The sequence below is a fragment of the Bombus pascuorum genome, chromosome 16 (genome assembly GCF_905332965.1).
Source record: "Bombus pascuorum chromosome 16, iyBomPasc1.1, whole genome shotgun sequence".
Taxonomy (NCBI): Eukaryota; Metazoa; Arthropoda; class Insecta; order Hymenoptera; family Apidae; genus Bombus; species Bombus pascuorum.
The window spans coordinates 6,509,909-6,530,161 of record NC_083503.1 but is presented as its reverse complement, the minus strand read 5'-3'; the positions used below and the strand labels follow the sequence as shown (position 1 = coordinate 6,530,161).

At 34.8% G+C, this 20,253-nt stretch overlaps 1 protein-coding gene across 6 annotated transcripts in view; it reads left to right on the top strand.

The window, feature by feature from the left end:
• Positions 1–20,253, top strand: part of LOC132915180 (uncharacterized) — a 204,860-nt gene that overhangs the window by 84,925 nt on the left and 99,682 nt on the right. For 5 of the 6 annotated variants that reach the window (XM_060974904.1, XM_060974902.1, XM_060974901.1 and 2 more), the window contains one exon: positions 72–256. In XM_060974904.1, coding sequence (XP_060830887.1) covers positions 72–190 — 119 coding nt within the window. In that variant the 3' untranslated portion in view covers positions 191–256. Of the gene's footprint in view, positions 1–71; positions 257–20,253 lie in introns of those variants that run through there. The other variant, XM_060974903.1, reaches the window with a different exon arrangement.

The window sequence follows — 20,253 nt, the reverse complement described above, 5'->3', positions numbered from 1 at the left end:
ATATATTAGTCGTAGTTTCTTTCATTTATCGAAATTAATCTTTTTTTTTTTTTTTGTTATGAACCTTGCAGAAAATCTGTCACCACAAAAATGGCTGAGAGGCGGTGTAAAATTTGTCGAGCATATACCCAAAACACCATCGGGAAAAATTATACGAAGAGAATTGGTTAATGTGACAGCTAAATTGTGAATCAATTTTTCTAATTACTCTAATTACACATTCAACTATCTATAAATATACTTTGTAAAAGTGTTTTATTTATTCGCCTATTTGAATATATAAAATATACATGTCCAACATAATCCGTGAATAAATCGTAGACCATATTTTGAATTAGGCACTTGAGCTAATTCTATGCGAAAAAGTAAGATAAAGGTTGCAATACAATTTTTTCGTCCGAGACTTCCGTTTCGAAAGAATCAATCTTGAAATTAGTCACTTACGTAAAAGACACTAAACTTCGAATACGACTTGATCGTATTAACGTTATGTTTGCCGACGATAATTGCCAAGGGTGGTTTCTATCTAACTTGTTATTTGTAAACAGTGCCAGTGAAATGATCCAAATAATAGAACACACCTTTGCAGACCTTTGTAGACCATATTTTACCAATCCGGATACATCAGACATACGTGTGCACTTTAATAATGTCGTTACAAGCATGCGTTTGTGACGAGAGCAGCGTTCGAGCAGCGTGAAAGGACAGCGGGGATTATTGTTTACGAGGACGAACCTGATACGAAGTCAGATAACCTCTAGGATAGATACTGATGCGGGCGAACCTGGCGCTAGGTCAGAAAGCCGCAGGAGGTTAAAACTTCATGAACGGACCCGAAGCGAAGTCGGCAAGCTGTCAGGAGTTTGAAGCAGAAAGAAACGAAGCTGACGCGAAATCAGAGAGCCGCGGGAGGAGTTTGGTTTCCATGAATGAAGCCGATACAAAATCGAGCAGCCACTTGGTTGGGAAGATTTCTTTTGGATGCTGAGACGCGGAACGAGCATAATAGATTTGAGTGTTAGCGTTTAAATAATTCAACTCGAATTTATATAAAGCAATATATTGTAATGAAAAGGTTGTTAGAGATGTGTTTGTCGCGAATAAACGAGTGTAGCCATGTGTTGGCTTATAGTTTGATTGCTCGGTTTTGACGCTCTGTCAATGGGCCGGGGACTAAGACCAGTGTGGAAGCAATGCCGAACAGAATCGAAGCCGACCGCGGATTATCCCTGTTGAGATATGTATAATTTTCCGTGCTGGACTGGGTTAAATGCGTATTAGAGTTACTTGTATGCAAGTATCAGTGTGTGGATACATGTGTGTAAGCGTCGGAGGGCGTCCAGGCCTTTGTTAGGACAAAAGACGATTGGCTGTAGTTTAGAAGCATCCGGAAGAGTCGGTTAACAGCCGAGTGTAGAGAAAGTGCTGAGACGCGTGCAAGTGTGAATCGATGAATATATGAGAAATCGTCCATGAAATAAATATATTATTATTTTAATATTAATCCTCAGTGTATATTCAGTGTTCCTAAAACATTATTTCGGTACCAAAGATCCACAATTCTCAACAATCCCGTAAAGTTAATTATTGACTAAACTCGATCTCACTATACCATTTCACACAGTCACTTCTCGTGACGTTGTGTCACGATTTCTCTGTTGCCTACACATTTTATGACAGCCTAGATCAGGAGTTTATTTTTTAGCACTTTACATATGGAAGAAAGCGAATTCCCTCAAAATTTCTGCCGAACGGCACTGTCCGGTCGACTGAATAGCAGCTGCGTCTCCTACATCGCTTTAGGTAAGGTTCGCTTAAACTAAGAGACTCTTCTGTTTCCTCAGTGTTTTCTGGAGAAGTTTCAAGAACGGAAGTGGAGAAAGATATTTCCTATCCGTAACACGCTATTCGCCACTCTTATCCTAATTTGGGTATTGAAGCATTGCTTCCAAATTACAGAAATACAAACCGAAATAAAGTGAAACATTGATATTATTGTACAGAAACTGACAGAGTTTTAAATTAAAATTACTGCACTAATTCCTACTGCTAAATCAGAGACTGTTTAACCGATAAAATTGTTCTAATGGCATGTATATGTATGATATTTTGTAACGTAACTCTTGATTATTCAGATTCCTGTAGTCATGGATTAACGAATCTTTGCGCTTTAAAGTGAAGTAAAAAAATAATCTGCTTCAATGATATTTCACGCGAGTTCAACCTCACAAAAGTACTTTTAGTTTCTTTGCACTATACTTTCAACGAACAGTAACAGAACAAAGTCTTTCGATTCTTTGATGAATGAAAGGGATTGAGAACTAAAAAGAAGAAGAGGATTAACGCGATGTGAAGGCTATCATCGATAAGTAGACCGATAATTGGCCGTTCTCTTAGCGGAGCAGTCAGAACGATCGCGTTATCTTCGTTAACGAGAAAGTGCGATAGGAATTTCTAGCAGTTTTACCGGATCAACGGAATTAGTGGTATCCGGTATTGGAAAAATTTAAATTTCACGCCACCGACTCTACGGCGAGACCACCCATCTACATGGCTATGTGTGTACGTCTACACAGGGTGTTCCATAAATTTTCGTTGACCTATTTAAATATCTCAACAATTTTCAGGAGTTTTCTCGCTAAACGTATGAATTTCAATGTCTTCGTTCCATTTTATCATCAACCCTATACAGCTTTGCAATAAACGCATATTTATTTTTCTATTATCACGTATTCGGTTCTACAATACTACTATCCTAATTTATTTATTTGTAGTTGAGATGGATACTATGTCGTGTCAACAAATTTCGAAACTTTATTATTAATAGGAAAACAAACATATATCTAGCCGTTTCAATTTTCAATGTTAAATATATACATAGTACGAAACACGATACAGATTTTAATTACTAATTGTATGTAAGAGTATGGAAGCACGAATGAATGCGAAACATTCCCGAAACAGAGAAATATGTAAAATTTCTGCACTGAATACGAACTCGTAAAATAAAGATCACTATTATTTGTTGGTTTATAAAACGAAAAAGTGAAATTGTTTTTTAAGAAATGGACAACTATGATTGCAATAACAAAAATGTATAATCTATATTTGTATTTTATTCATTATATTATTATATCTATATTTTACATTTACTGTTATCGTATAATATTTACAATCTTTTCCCATAAATATTCCCACAATTGCAACATATGACTCGTTTGATGAAATTTTATACACTTACCTCTAATAGTAAGATTTTACAAGTTAGTATAGAAGTATAGATAAGGACTATTTAATTCAATTTCCATATTATTAATACTAAACCTAAAACAAGCCTAAAAATAACTATATGGACGTAAATTAAGTAGAAGGTACGTAGTAACAAGTAAAAAGAGGAATTTAATTTGACGTTTGTTAATAAAATAGTCAAATAACAAAGAAAAAAATAATTCATCGCGATGTTTGGTTCAGGGTTAGATTTATTTCTAGTTTAATTTCTATTAATCTCTAATAATTTCATGTAGTTTATGATTAACGTTAGGTTTTGGTGGTTTGAAGATAGAATTAAAAGTACTTGGAATTATTTGCGACACTTTTTTCCGACAGTTTGCTTATTTAAATAGCCCTTTTCAATATATTGAAAATATATGGAAAAAATGGGAGGGGTATTGAAATAAGTATATCGTATATCCTAAAAGCTTATTAGAAGCTTGTCCAACAAACATATCGAATTCAGTATCAACTGATTCGAAATACACCTTGTACGTAAAACAGTCTGCATGTATATATCTATCACCAGTATGTACATTGTACATGTACGTGTCTATGGCTGGTGTTCCTGTTAATTTCATTGCAACGATCACCCTGACAAATCTAATTGACGTGCATCAATTATTTGCTGGACGAAGGCCGCTTAACTCCCTTTCCATTTGCCAGCTAGCATGGTTTCCGGATAATTCCATTTTTCACGATACCTTCTACCGATAGAATTTCACTATCATGGAGTTATGTCGGTCATGCTTTCTAATTCCCAAGTGAACTGATAGTTCGCACGAGGCCACCAGTAAAAACTACACTTATCGATATTAATATATTTCTACAACGAACATATCCAATAATTACACATTTTGTAGCTCTCATTATTTTCTAGTATAATAACTGCCTTTAAAATTCAAATTTTAGCTTTTATTTTATTCTTAATTTCGAATTTATCGTAGACGTAAAAATACGTAAGTTCGAAAACAGATATTGTAATAAAACCTGCAGCGTTTGTAAGAAGGTATATTTAGAAGAGTAGAAAATTTGTAAAATATATACTATTCGTGATCATTATCGTTCCAAATCTTTATTTTTCTATAAAAGTACCTAGAAATAGTTTCTTCGATTACTTCATAAAAAATATCATGCAAAGAAAGTTATTACGACAAAGTAAGGACAATTTTCTGTCATTAATTTTTATAAATTCTTACTGTTTTAATAATTTTAATTAAACTGTTTTAATATATTCAAAGCATGTACTAGCTTTACGAGAACAAAAATCAGATAAACTACCATATTTTAAAAGTCATGAAAGAGATATAGAGCAAGAATTAATTGATCCACCTGTTTCAATTACATTTATGGTATCATAAAACAAATATTCTGAAAAAATATGTTCTTTTTAATTATACTGACACGATGTACGTGTTTTTTTAACAGAAATTTTACGTCAATTTATTGTCGAATTGCATATTCAAATTAATAATGATACATCTAATTTGAAGCCAAATTTTATACTCTAAACGTAAAAAACTGCCTATAAAACGATATAGCGTTACATATTTGCGAATTCTCTTGCAGCCAGAATCTATTTATATCAAAGTTTCATTAGTTGCATTTATTTAACTGACAACATTTGTCTGGCATTTTTTCTTTTTTCCAATCTCAAATATCGTATTATCTAAGAACATCTTTTCGAATAATAGAGTCATGAATTTACAATAAATTGTAAACATCTTTAGTAAAGCTTCGTGAGAGAATTAAGAAAGTATTGACAAACTTTTCTCCATCTCCTCTCTGTACTAACTCCTCCTAGATTAAAAAAGTAATTAATGAGAAAATTACATTTAATGTGCAACCAATGAACTATGATAAAAGTTCTCATACCTTGGAAGATTTTTCTTTCTACAAAGGGATCATATATTTTTCATCGTTACTAATTAACTTTCCTTTACAATTAATAGGTAGGCGGAAGAATCCATCTAAAGCCGCCGTATAAGTCGTACGAGCCACTTAAATTCTTGTTCAACTCTCACCAACGGCACGCAAATAACACAAACAAGGCAAGTCAAATACCTTGGACTTCACATAGATACACATTTCACATGGAAACAGCATATCAAATCAATAATAGACAAAATACAGACAGCAAGGAGACAAATGCACTGGTTAACAAGCCGAAAATCCAAACTAAGCACAGAAAACAAACTAAAAATATACAAAATAATCATCAAACCAATCTGGACATACGGAATTCCACTATGGGGAACAGCAGCAATGAGCCATATAAACAAAATCGAAACTATTCAAGCCAAAATCCTTAGAACACTAGTAAACGCCCCGTGATACGTTAGAAACGAGGACATACGGAAAGACATCATAAAAGATATAACTTAGAAAAAAACGAAGCTGGCACCCCGCTGGGGGTAGCCGCCCACATGCTATATTTATTTTTTATTTTTATTTTTTTTTTCTTCACCAACAAGATATAACACTTTACCAAATGTCCATAAGGACAAATTGTAAAATAACCAGAATAAAATTAAAAAAAAAAAAAAACGGAAAGACGTGGGAATACCAACGGTCAAGGAGGAGATTACCAGACTCGCAACAAGATACAGAGTAAGAATGGAAACACACCTGAACCAGCTGGCAGCTGAAACGTGCAACACAACAAACATCGCAAGAAGACTAAAAAGGAAACACCCAATAGACCTCATAAAAGATATAACTTAGAAAAAACGAAGCTGGCACCCCGCTGGGGGTAGCCACCCACATGCTATATTTATTTTATTTTATTTACCAATGAGATATAACACTTTACCAAATGTCCTTCAGGACAAATTGTAAAAAACCAAAATAAAATAAAAAAAAAGACTCTCACCATGGTACGAGTCAAATAAAAGATTCGGTATTTCTGTTGACATGATTTCACATAGAAAGACTAAAAACCAGTATCGGTCGTGCAACGTTAATTTAACGCATGCTATCGTAGTTTGTATAAAATACGTAATAGTAAACGCTTTAATAGAAAATGAAATTTATGTTTAAATCAGAAAGTTAGTACGGTAAAGCTCCGTTAACATCGAACCTTTCAAGTCCGTGAAATCGATATTAACGAATTCGTGACAAGTTCTAATTGAATTTTCCCGAATTCAACTCGAATTGGTAAAATAAGTAACGAGTACGAAGGAGCACGAAACTAAAGCCATTGCTGGGAGCCGATGAATGATTGGTTGACAAGAAATTAAATTACACCCCGTTTACTTTTTTCTAATAAGGAGAAATGCGACACAGCGCTGAAATCTTTTTGATTAATGGATGGATTCAACCGCAGACTCCATCGGTCTACTTTATGTTAAATAATAACGGTCACAGCAGATCAGCCGAGGAATTTCATCTCGTTATTCCTAAGACTGATGAAGAGTATTTAAGTTGTAATTTACTCAACGGAATCACTAATTTTTCCATTGGTAAATGAGCTCTTCCATTTGTCATAATAACAGTATCGTGTTGTAATAAAATTCATCCTTTTTTTTAAATATAAAGATTCCAATTTCTGCTAGTTGCACGACTCATCGTTTTCGAATGTTTAGATGACTCAGCTTCGAGTGACGGTGGTGATAGCTTTGTTCTCTTGCTCTTTGTCATTCGTTCTGTCTATTTTATTGGTCTCGGCTGACTCGGAAAACGGCTGCTCTTCGTTTGCGCGTACATGTATGAGCTATTTCGATATATTTTAAATAAGATTGTTACACGTTTAAATTTTCCCACAGTTCACCAAGTAATCGAACTCGTCTCGAGACGAGCTACCACACTATAAAATCAAAAATATGTAATGCTACTGAAAAAAAAAGAAGATGAACTATTTAGGGGAAAACAATTTTTGGAAACCTTTCTATTGCAATTTATAGCCAACTAATTATCGATCAACTTTTGTTCAAAGCACTTTTTCGTTAGATCACCGGAAGTGTTTGAAAAATCGCGGAAAGTGTTACATGGGACACCCTGTATATGTATATTTGTACCTACATATCTCGTATATGTGTGTGTTATGTGTGCTCGTGAAGTTCATCTAGGTTTACAATAGTCGTTCAATTGTCGAAACAAACCGTTTACTCGAGACCACCAGAACCTATAGGTTTGGTTTCTACCAATTGGTCTTTGACTCGTGTGCATAGCGTTACGGCTATTATTATAGCAACAAGGCACGCGACAACAGACATCTGCCTGAGAAGGGGGAGCAATAAATGCCAAGAGATACGTCTGAAGATTTTTCTGGCAGATACGGAGCCAGGATAAACGTCATCGAACAAATCCTTCCTTGAACCGCCCTTACATTATCACAGGTGGAATTAGAAGTCAAGGATCATAATTACACGGTATCTAATATTCATAATATTCACAATTATCTAACTTATGTTTCTCATCATACGTTTCTGTCTTATATTATAAAATAGTACGTATTTTCTACCAGTCATTATTAAGAATTAAGAAAGAAACGAAGCACTTTTGAAATTTTTTCCAATGGACTAATAATTTAATCCAAAGAAAAAGAATATCAACTGTAGCAATTCTTGGAAAAGGAATTCAAGCACATCTTCTTCTTACGTATAATTCAGTATCTGGTTTCGGATATCGCTGACCTCTTATTAAAATCTTTTATTAAATTGGACCGTGCTACGTATACTATGCACTACAGTATAATATGTCGTAGGAATGCATTAAACTTCTTGACTAAGCACTCCCGCGCTGCACACAGATTGCTAAGTTGTACATGGTGAATAGCAACAGATGAAATAGAATACCACCTAGTTTCCAGCTAATACTACTTACAATTAGTCAAATTAATACAGCCGATTCAGTTTCAAACCTTAATTTTAATTTTCTTTCCTAATCAAAATATCTATTATGACACAGTATTTCGTTAAACATTGAGAAGCATCGTTACTGGAGCAGAACTATCTACTTTATATACCTTCCGAGGCTGAAAACTACGAGAAACTGAAATACACCAACTGTGTTTTGTAATGCGAAGCATGCTATCCTGAATTTAAACTACGATGCGTCAATGTGCCTCTAGGATTACTAACGAATCCTACAACTACGTATATTTTCTTCCTTTCTAAATTTGCAGATTTTTAAGACACATACAGACTTTGTCTACATAAATCATATTCACCTACAAACAAGAATTGAAATGGACTAATTAAAAATACACAATTAACGTTTTTCTAAACATCTCTTTCTCGCAAATAGTACTCGTCAAATGTTGTCAGGAGTGGTGGATTCTTAAACTTTCTCTTTTATAAAGTCTCACGAGAAAAGGTGTAAAGATGTCGAGTCTTGTCGAGGTGATCTTGGTCGAGGAAATTCTATTTCTTCTTCTTATGCGGGAATACGAAAGCTTGCATTGGAGATGCTTCTCAGCAAATAATTTGAGCAACTTTCGCGAGGTTGGCATTCTCGTTTAGAGATGAATAAACCACTGTATCGATGCCCAAGGTCATCCCTTCGTTGCGTACGAAATACAGGAGATGAGGGACAATTTTAAGAACGTTTTACGAATGAACTTGCGAAAGTTGCTTCGAAATGGGCCATATATCTGGCTAAACAAAAACATATAGTTCAATTTAAGAAGAAACGAAGATCACCTTCAGATCTCGAAACATAAAAGATATAACTTAGAAAAAACGAAGCTGGCACCCCGCTGGGGGTAGCCGCCCACATGCTATATTTATTTTATTTTATTTACCAATGAGATATAACACTTTACCAAATGTCCATAAAGACAAATTGTAAAATAACCAAAATAAAAAAAAAAAAAAAAGATCTCGAAACCATCTTCACCTGGATAAAATTTGTGCTTATCAGAACACGTCTCCCCCGAAACACGTTTTCTCGAGTAACGAATAGTTTGAGAAATAATTTCATGAGTGAAATAAACCAAGAAGATCAAAGTAATAATAATTTCAATGTTTTTAAAAATAGAACGTTACTTTGAATTTATCAACTGTTTCAGAAATATCAACACGATTGTGTTTCAAAAATGTTTGCACGCTTGTGCAGGAAAAATAGTATTTGTTGGAGAATCGGAGATTTCATAGTGATCGCAAACCTCTCTATCGGGAGATGTACGGACAGAGAAATATGTTTAGTTCTTTCACAGGCAGTTATCGACGAACGAAACAAAGAAAGTTTTACGATGAAGTTTCATCGTATAATAATCGAAATGGATAGGAAGGATCGATTCGTTCGACGAGTCTGTACGGTTTGGAAAGTTCGTGGGTCGTAGAGTGCGCGGGCCAGATGCCGTAGCTGAAACCGGAAGAGCACAAAACGGGCAGATGCGATGCAGTTGGCCGCAATGGCGATAGAATAGTGAGGCTCTGGCATAACGCGCATAATAACGCGCGCTCGAGGCCTTCGTAAAATGAGATACGACAGTAGGCAACGAGGCGTGGGAAGGAGACGGCAGGGAACCACGTGGAAGAGTGAAACAGAGTGAACGGGACAGACAGAAATAGATAGACGCCGGGGAACACAGAGGGGCAGTGCCTATCACTCGGAGAGATCCAATACAATGCGAACTATTGTACCCACGTTCGCCATCCACTCCAATTCCTAGGCTGGAGATATGCAGCTAGCTCGATCCTGCACTTGCTGCGCACGCTGCATACATCTATCGGAACGTTACACATACCTACCAGTGTGTCTATAGTACGACTTCCGCAAGGATACGAATGAGTTCAAAGTGGAACGAATGAAGATATTATTTGACATTGTAGCCTGGCAAATGACATGTTTTATAATTCAAATTCATCTACTGCACAGAAATAGCTTCCTTAAAGCTAAAACTACCAATCTGTAGTGTACCGTAGTGTAAGTAGATGATTATACCTATAACTACTATGATAGTACGAAAAGGAATACATACAGACAAAACGAATAGGTCAGGTCTGTAAGTATGAAACCGCAATTTGCCTATAGATGGTCCTAGCTGATAATGTAGTTATCACTAAACTGCGTCATTGATGACAAAAGTCTTTGTTGACATCTCACAAACGTTTTCGACTTACAACGATACAAGTTTCATACAACAGCATAGTTTGCAATAGCGTTGAACATGTCGAATTTTGTGCCTGGAAACTACGATTTGCGGACAGCATTGATTTTCTGTTACCATTTGAAGAAAACTGCCGCAGAATCGCATCGAATGCTTGTCGAAGCTTACGGTGAGCATGCTCTTAGTAAATCACAGGTTTGAGTGGTTTAAAAAATTCAGAAGTGGCAATTTAGACGTGAGGAACGAATGACGTGAAAGACCACCGAAAAAGTTTCAAGACAGCGAATTGCAATCATTGGACGAGGATGACGCTCAAACGCAACAACAACTCGCTGATCGATTAAACGTGACACGAGAAGCCGTCTCCATACGTTTGAAAGCCATGGGAAAGATGCAGAAGGTGGGAAAATGGGTTCCACACGAACCGAATGAAAGACTGCGGGAAAACCGAAAAACCACTTGCGAAATGCTGCTCGCCAGATACAGAAGAAAGTCATTTCTCCACCGAATTGTTACTGGCGATGAAAAGTGGATATATTTTGAGAATCCTAAGCGTAAAAGATCATGGATAGCTCCAGGCGAACCACCGACATTGACTACAAGACCAAATCGCTATGGACGGAAGACGATGCTCTGTGTTTGGTGAGATCAGAAGGGTGTGATCTATTATGAGCTGTTAAAACCTGTCGAAACCGTTAATACCGAGCGCTACCGACAACAAATGATCGATTTGAATCGAGCTTTGCGTGAGAAACGACCAGAATATCAAAAAAGGTAACACAAAGTAATTTTGTTCCATGATAATGCACCATCGCATACAGCAAAACCGGTCAAGGAAACGATCGAAGCGTTCAGTTGGGAAATACTTCCGCACGCGGCTTACTCACCAGACTTGGCTCCATCCGATTACTATTTATTTGCATCGATGGGACACGCACTTTCTGACCAGCACTTCGCTTCTTACGAAAATGTACGAAAATGGCTCGATGACTGGTTTGCCTCAAAAGAGATACAGTTTTTTTGGCGTGGCATCCACCAATTGCCAGACAGGTGGGAAAAATGTATAGCTAGCGATGGGCAATACTTCGAATAAAATATTTTTAATCATTTTCATACAATAAACGTGTATTTTCTATATAAAAATTCCGGTTTCATATATAGAATATCATCTTATTTGCACATGTGACTCTTCGGCCAATACGCCAGCTTATCTTTATGATTGTATCGAGAGTGACACTTAACCAGTTGACGCTTAACCAGTTAACTGCGTTCGACCTGTACACACGTCAATCCAAAACTATATTTCGGTGCGTTTGACGCGTATACTCGTTGTGCGAGGTGAAAAATTACCATTTACTATAAAAGCCCAAAATTTTAGTAAAAAGTAATATAAATGACATTTATTGGTATATTCCCCTTATACTTCCAATAAACCTATTATGTATTCTATAAAAGATAGTTTGATCATTTGATTATTCTCTTTGATCTACCTGTTATGCTCTGTATAATGTATTGCTTTTTATAAATTGAGTTGATTATTTTTCCTCGTGTATCTCCCTATTTGTGAACTTTCCCGCGTATATCGGCTATTTTACGAATTGTTTCATGTCGTTTACTTTATTATTTCTTGGCAATTTTTGAGTTTTTAATAGCAATACCTTCTTCAACAGTGAATTGTTAATTTTTATTGAAAAAAATGTAATCCTTCCTCGTTTTACTGTATCTTTTTCGTAAAATTTATAATAAATTGACCTGCGTCCGACGCGTATACTCGTCATTGCTTGATTTTTGAAACCAAACTCCGCAGTTGACAAACTAAGAATAACCGAACTTTGGCAGAATGTAATAAAAATATCGTCGAATGAAGCAAAAATGTCTTCATAAACAAGCGTCCAAACACCATTAAAAAGCCACTTTCGGAGTTACGAGACGTTTAGTGCATAATACTGTATAAAGATACAAAGAATCGAAAATTGTTGCCAAGAGATAACAGAAACGCCGGGGATCTTTCAACGTGTGTGTGATTCTATGAGAAAATGTGGCAAAGCATGTGTTTAAACAAACGAAGGACATATTGCGCACATGCTGTAAAGATAGTGTCTTACCGACAAGAAACCGACTCTCGTAACTCAGAAACTAATGGTTTTTAATCCAAGTTTATCAAGACCTTCTTTGCTTGTTTCGATGATTACTATACTGTTCCCTCCAACTTTCATGCACATCCTGTACACATTTAGTGGATTGTAAAATTAGTGGTTGTACGTTGCATCGATAGAAAATGAAACTATTTACCGTTTGCTGACATGCTAATTCGTGTCTTTGGCATAATTTATAAAACCGCCGATATAAATATATGGAGCTATACATGTTTGTTTGTTTTATGCAATGTGTACGAAGTGTTTTACTTACATTTTTTCATTCAATAGAGTACCACTCTTAGATTAAAGATAAATTTAAAAAAATTAAATATCTTTCTTATGCAATCTTTACATACGATATCAGACGAAGCTCCTACAAATAGCGTTTAATCTATAATAGAACTAGAAAACTCTAGAATTTTCAGTACTTTAAAATTTAATTTACAAACAAACATTTACATGTTTATATTATATGTTGTAACGATATCTTATGTATCCTGTTCCAAACAATTACATACCTATTGCATAATATTTAGACGCAGACTACTTATTTCACGATTTCCAAAGAATCTACAAACCCAATAAAATTAAAACCAAGGAAGAGTGTGCAGGAAATGTTTAAAAGTTTATTTCTGTATAGTAACATTTGCGAATATTACTCGAGGATATATTTCATTTCCGTTATTTAATTAATAAAAAATAAAAAAGCAATTACCTTTTCGTTACTCCTCTTGCGATTTGGCTTCAAAGAAAAAATCTGATATGTTCTACTTTGTTCTAAATTGCTTATGCACGTACATATCTGGTTCAAAGATACATAGAGCATGCATGCATGCATACTGTATGTTTGAATTCGATAGTATATGTTAATATTTTGCAGGAACGTAAGTAGTGAAAGTAAATGAAATACATCCAAAATGATCGCACTATTAGTTTCCATTCGAAGTAAACTACATATTCGCGATAATATTTTTTCCACGTATGCAAATATATAATAATCAAGAAACTAGCTTTTGCATATGTTAAAATGCTATAAGATTATCGATATTTGGTTTTTAATCAAATTTGCACGTGATTATATGTATGAATTTACCATCTGTTGAAAATTAAAAGTGATTTTGTATGATACATGTGTACTGAAAGCAAAAGTAAATGATCACCTGATTGAAAAGGAACGATGAGTAATATCGTCTATCTGTCTGTCTACAATAATATCTATTTTCAAGTAATCGTTAATATTTCACATTGATGAATATGTTAAAAATAGCAGTTGAGATTATGATGGAGTACTATATATTTTGCTAATAAAAAATGAAAGAATAAAGAAATCGGTAAGCAAAAATCTAAAAGCGTGTATGAAATTTGCCGTCGTACGAGCGTTTGAATACGTTTTACGAGGGTACAGAAATGTGAAACGTTACTAAAATAAATTTAAGTTCAAGTTAGTTTAAGTGAGCATAGGTTGCTATGAGTTATCGTTTGACGTCGTTTGTAAGGAAGGTAATCGGAAACCTTGGAACCCCATAAGCCACGTGAATAATCAATAAAATTCTAGTACTAAAATAAATCTTATTTCATTTCCAAACAAAATAAAACTTTAATCGATTCTCTATCTTCGTTCGCTCTTACATTATCTGTTATATATTAAATTTAATAGAATAACCAATTTCATAAACATCGTGTTGAAAAGGATTACTAAATTCTGTTGCATGTCATTGCTGTTCAGATTAGTTGTTGTTTACTCGATTTATTTAAAATACAGGATTGTGAGACTCGTCTGTATAGATATTTACTTTAGACAGATATTACGTTGTCGCTGAATACTAATGCATTTTCATTCATGACGTGATTTCCTTACGTGTCAGCACGTGACTAAACTGTATACTGTGCACGGATCCTAAAATTTCTTGGATTAAGTGATGTTATATTCATAGAAACGACAGTGACTTTTCTGGTTAATAACATTCATAACATTTATGTACATCGTTGATATGAATACAATATTAAACAATCTGATATTAAACTTTTGTATTGAATTTCGTTAAAATTTTGTAAAATTAAAGTTTTGTGACCTGAAGTCTATGTTCATAATCTTGATATTATTTCATGACTATTGATATCAGCTATCATTAAAATGGAAAAGATAAGTGCCAAAACATTTTCTTACAAGATTGCAGAAGATCTGCAGAAAGTCACGCATATACGCATAAATATCGGAACACTTTAGCCGATTTGTAACGGCGTAGTTAGTAAAATGTATAAATTAGTGTACGACTAATCGTTAAAGGCAATACTTACCATTTTTTAATAGAATGAACAAATGATAAAATTTAGTTGTAATTAATTTAATTACATTTATTGTAGAACAATATAGCCTGTTTATCAACATGCGATTCTAACGCGTTCTTTAATATTTTTCTGTTTTCTCCACAGAAAACGATTTAGAGGTGTAAAATTATAAACGTGCAGGCAGACAGATTCTTGAAATATTTATGGGTCTCATATTTTTTTACCAGGTCACATAATTTTTCCAACATAAGTAACTACATAGAGTTACATTCTAAATTGAAATCCTCGATACCATTTACTATAGAATATCCTTTAGCTACAATATTATACTTGTCTTTATAACGTATGAAGAATATTTGCATACAAAATTAGTTCGAAAAGAATTCAACAGATTTGCGCGTTGTATTTTAGTTACAAAAAGTTAATAAATATACATCTGCGATCCATAACGAAAGAGAGAGAGAGTATATATATTATTATTTATTTATTATTAGGTAATTTAAAACTAATTGCGCAACTTAAAACAAACCTCTTTCTTCGCGAATTTATTATCCACTTAAAACTTTTTCTTTGGTATTTAAAAGGTGTCAAATCGTGAATGGATCAGAAAGTAGCGGAGATGAATACAAAGTACTATAAAATGTGACGACGAGCCATTATCAGGATCCGTAAGATTTACTATTTATATTAAAAGAAAATAGAATTGCACAGATAACGTGGAAAGAAGGAGCAGAAGGAAAAAAGGAAAGTAGAGAGGTAGGGTAATGAGAGATAAAGAAGGACGAGTGACGGGGAAGGAGTTGGTTGTTAGGAACGAGAGAAAGCAAGAAAGATAATGGTAGGAAAAGAGGAGATTCGGTTTAGGATTTCCGCAATGGAGCTAGAAGATCGAAGATAAAATAAAATGGGATGCAAAGCTAGCGAGGGAAATAGATAGATGGCGGAAGATAAAGCATAACCGTTGGTGAGAGAGAAGCTGGAGAAAAGGAAGGAGCGAGAAACAAGGTAGGAAGGGAACAGGCGTTTACGTGCGCCAGACATCCGATGATGCATAGTTGCTGTTGACATGCTGGAATGTCAGGCTCACATGACCTCTCGAGCACAGCCATTATCCGCAAAGCGACCCCCAATTTAGGACAATAACCGCTTCGTAGAGTCGTGTAATAATTATTGGCCGGTTTTCGGGTTCACCCTTTTACCCCCTTTCGTTATCAGCGCCAGCATTTTGTCACAATCACTGCCTAATAATTATTTCGAACAGCAATATGTATAGATAGTCATCGCAAGGAATAGCTGTGGATTGTAGCCATCACCTGTGATTTTACTATCATACTATCATACTATCTACATCCTACTTTCGTATATCGAAAGAAACCATTCTAAATTTAGTTGAAATACATAATAGATTTTATTAATTCGGAAATGTAAGTTTCTGTATTTCTCATTGCTCCGAGGAATCATGAAATACAGAGTTGTAAAGGTGTTGAGATATGTATAATTTTCCGTGCTGGACTGGGTTAAATGCGTATTAGAGTTACTTGTATGTGAGTGTCAGTATGTGGATACATAGCGTCGGAGGGCGTCCAGGCCTTTGTTAGGACAAAAGACGATTGGCTGTAGTTTAGAAGCATCTGGAAGCTGTCGAGTGTAGAGAAAGTGCTGAGACGCGTGCAAGTGTCAATCGATGAATATACGAGAAATCGTCCATGAAATAAATACATTTTTATTTTAATATTAATCCCCAGTGTATATTCAATGTTCCTATAACATTATTTCGGCACCAAAGATGCACAATTCTCTACAAAAGGTACAAATACAAAGGTACAACAAAAAAGGAGATGAAATAATTGTATGTATGTATACATGAATTGGAAACAACATCCGAATTGATTACGGAACTTTCGTATTTCGCGTTTCTTGCGAAAAAACTCACAACTTCAATGAACTTTGCACACTTGTTTGCTTTGTTCACTGAAATCTTACACGTGCCCTTGCGAAAACTGTGATCTTCTTCGATTCTCTCGATTCTTTTGCGCAAGAACTGCAATTTAACGTATAACTGGACATCAGCCGTTTAAAAAATTCTCTTTCGCGTTACTGACATATTTCGATGGCTTGAATCTTATGTTTGAAACTATGACACAATTTCCGCCTTGTCTTATACCGCGTCCCCTCGACAGAAGCGAAATTTTCGTCATGAATATTTTGCCAGTCAGGTGACGATCACATGTCGGTTGTATGCTACTCGTACGACGGCAAAGAGATGGTTATTCACAGATAATCGATAACTGTTTGTCTGCCGCGTGATAAATAATGAAAAAATTAATGGAGTTTATCCGTCAATATTTATTTTTATATAATGATATCGATAAAACTTTTGTTCATCGTGATATGATTGACTGTATATATGACGTGTGAAATTCATATTCGATCGCACTCCATTGCAGATTTTTATGTATATTCAATATCTCCTTTATTTCACCAAATAATTTGCTTTTATGATCATCTTCATTTTCGTAAATATATACAAAAGTACACTCGTTTCTTCAATACCAAATTCTGATTCTGCACTCCTATTATCTTCGTAGAGTGTGCCGGTATATTGCTAATGTAGTGCCGATGTGATATTATGGACGTCGATACGTTAGGTATGCGACAAATAGCATCGTGGGTAACTGAGCTTGGTTCAGCTTATGCTCTGCTGTTAAATAAGCAGCAACCTCAAGCCGTTAAATGACCGAGCAATTACGATTGGTGAATATTACGTTTAGCGAACAGCGTCATACAAAGGATGTAATATATTTATAGCGTTTTAATATAAATAGAAATATATTTGACGAGAATTATAAGTATACAATGAAACCACAAAGAGACAAAACAAATCTTACAAATAAATGAATACAATTAGTTAAATTTATAAATTTAATTTCAGCCGTTTGAATACTTTTCGCTTTAAGCTTATAATCAAGCTTAACTGTCACGTAAAGCTTCAGCGACAGCAATTTCATCATTCTTATTCAAACAAAGTCATTATCCTCGATGATTCATCATCATTCGTATTGACGTTATCAACGTTTGACAGCGATTTAAAATGAACAATACCATTATCACTAACTGCTCTTTAGAAAATACGCAACTCTTTTCTATTTTACAGGTTGATAAACAAGTTGCGCGTGCTCCTGTATAGACTGTATGCCATTGTCTATAGATACTGAAATAGTATGCGTAACGTTTTCAGAAATAAAGCTACATATGATATATCGAATAATGATAAAGCGGAAAATCAAGTGATGAAACGAAATGGGGTATTTACTGTAAAATAAAATTACTTAATTAAATTTGAAATTTATAGGATATCAGTGAAAAGATAACGCGAGGACAATTAACAATAAAACGTGACTCGTATGACGCAATGAAATATATGTGCATAAACTGTCTGAAAATTACATGAAGCACGAAACAGCTGGATGACAGCCAACATGAACAGTAAAGTAACAATATTGTCCTCATTTATTTGAGATTTATTATATGATGACATTAATAGAATGCACAAAAATTAAACCATAACGTATTTCGACAATATTAGCGCTCTTTAACTGTATTCTTTAGCGACTATATCCTTCTGACATGTTATTACTTTCATTTAGAGATTTACAATTTTTGAAACGGGGATCGTAAAGAATTTGTGGAAAATTTATGATAAGAAAGCATAAATTGTCGTTTCAAGTAAAGTTTCATGTTGGCAAGTATAGCTCTTAAGAACACAATTGTGTAATGTAGATAAGACAGAAAAGATGTATGAAAACGATGTGGAGAACTGTAATAAAAAGGGAATAAGAAAATCTAATCAAACTTTACTGCTTATACAACAATGTTCCCATCCTTCCTATCTTTAACCCCTTTGCTACCACAGTTTAAGAAAAAAAATCGCTGTTTTCAACCCAAGTTACACATTTTCAACTTAATATTATTTTACATAACATAACGTGTATTTTTATATATATAAAAATCAAAAATGTCAAGTAAACATTCCAAACGGCTTTGAGAATTCGTCGTATACGTGCATGACACAATGTCCGACAATGCTGGACCAGTAATAATTTGTCATTGTCTATAATATACAGAAGAATATCGATATATCATCTGCAATGAAAATAAATAAGATGTGTCACACATGTGACACTGGACTATGGAAAGTAACTAATGCGTCACATATGTGTGACACGTGGTAGCGAAAGAGTTAAAAACATTTTCTTAACAATATGAAACAACAGATCTGTGGGGTTCGGGTAGAAGTCGTGTCTTAAAGGAATTTCTTATGGACGCAAAGTCTCGTCAGGATCGCAGCTAGATTCCCCAAGGTCTAAAAACGTATTGGAACTGACTATTGATGGTATATAGTGTAATATTTAGCCAGCATTGTGGTTTGCTCGAAATTGATGCGGTGTCCAGTAGTTTAATGATGTTCGGCTATGACTGGCTGTACCGTATTTCAATCTGGTTCGCCTCTCATGTTCTTTAAGACGTGTGTTTACGCTCCTCCCGGTTTCTCCGATGTAGACTTTGCCACAAATACACGGTATCTTATATACCCCTGGAGTTGATAAAGGCGGCAATGGAACCTTGGAGAAGATAAGCATTCGAACGATTTCACTGTCTAGTTTGAAAACTATATTCTAATATCGCTCCTTTTTAAGATTTTGATAATGCGGTCGATAGTATCTTTGATTTATGGGAGAAAGAGTGATGTGATGGCAATTTTTGTACGGTTTTCCTTGTTCTCGATTCTTTCGGACTTTGCATCCCGTCCATCGATCGATTATTCTTCGTTTTTGAATTATTTTCAAATATAGCTTAAAGTTATCGCAAATATATCAACAAACATAAGTTTCATACAGCGATACCATTAAATCGATAATCACGAAACGAATTTATTGCAATTTGTATGTACCTTACAAGTTTAACCGAATCGATAGCAGCCAATCCTCGAGCTGAAGTACATCATTCTCGACGAACGTACAAATCGCGCGATACGACCGTTTTCCAATCAGTAAGCTCACTCATTGACGGTCTAATTAAACCTCTTCCCCATCTATCGAAATTCTCTGCATTCCAGGTGTAATCGGTTTAATCATTTACGTGCTGCAGTATACGCTGCTTAATTCTAAGCGAATCCTTGAAGCTCTATGTACCCGGTGCGTACGCTCGTTGAATATAAATCTGTTACACTTATTTATTATTTCATGAATATGCATTTCTTTTAAGACAGGCTAATGGCTTGCCACGATATAGAAAAGCACGCAACGGTAGTTATACAGACTAAACATCGATCAAAACATCGATCGAAAAAATATTAAATTTAACTCCAATCTTATTATGATCCATTTTCAATTCCTTGACTAGACGCTTACTAAACATTACATTCAGTGTTTTGCTTCAAATCAAATTCCAATCTCGAAGCTTGAAGTTTAACAACAGAAAGAATTAAATATTAAATGTTTC